This window comes from Galeopterus variegatus, unplaced genomic scaffold (genome assembly GCF_000696425.1).
Source record: "Galeopterus variegatus unplaced genomic scaffold, G_variegatus-3.0.2 Scaffold5468, whole genome shotgun sequence".
Classification (NCBI taxonomy): domain Eukaryota; kingdom Metazoa; phylum Chordata; class Mammalia; order Dermoptera; family Cynocephalidae; genus Galeopterus; species Galeopterus variegatus.
In genome coordinates, this window is record NW_007731579.1 from 2,578 (window position 1) to 3,127 (window position 550).

A 550-nucleotide genomic window follows, 5' to 3' on the forward strand; every position below is an offset into this window, starting at 1 on the left:
CACATTCTCCCCTTGTCACTGTGGCCCTCTCCCACTTTGCCACCACGTCATCCCTTACAGACCTTTCCCACGTTTCCGCTACATCCCCATCCCAGCCCTTTTCCTCTCACGGGGCATCTGGGCCTGCAATAGCCCGGCCACCCCTCGAAGGCAAGTGCGGGGAGGTGCTTCGGATGCGTGCTGGATGGCTCGTCTCCCTCCAGGGCGGCAGCTCTCCTTCCCGTACCCTCCCCACGCGCCTAGCTGCCCATGGCCCGTTCCAAGGCCTGCAGCGATAGAGATCGCGATCGCTGGAGGAAAAAGAATGGGGGAAGTAAAGAGAGGCTGCAGAAGGACCTGCGGGAGGCCGACGGGCACCACCCGGTCCTGTCTTCTCAGCCTCGCTTTCCCGGGCAGCCGACATCCTACAGGGTCCGGTCCGGCGGCAGCGCGCAGGCGCGGTCGCTCCCCGCCCCTCCCCTTCTGCGCGCCGCCCTTTCACCCTGGCAACCGCGGCGCGACGACGGCGCGCGCTGGGCCTGGCTGCGGGCTGGGCACAGACGGGCGGGGC

The 550-nt window shown here is 67.6% G+C and overlaps 1 protein-coding gene across 1 annotated transcript in view; it reads left to right on the forward strand.

Moving 5' to 3' along the window:
• The first annotated feature begins 249 nt into the window (after positions 1-249).
• FSD1L (fibronectin type III and SPRY domain containing 1-like) overlaps positions 250-550 on the forward strand; it is an 81,504-nt gene continuing 81,203 nt past the window's right edge. Inside the window, exon 1 of the mRNA XM_008589485.1 lies at positions 250-435. Within this exon, the coding sequence (XP_008587707.1) occupies positions 250-435 (186 nt within the window). The remainder of the gene's footprint in view (positions 436-550) is intronic.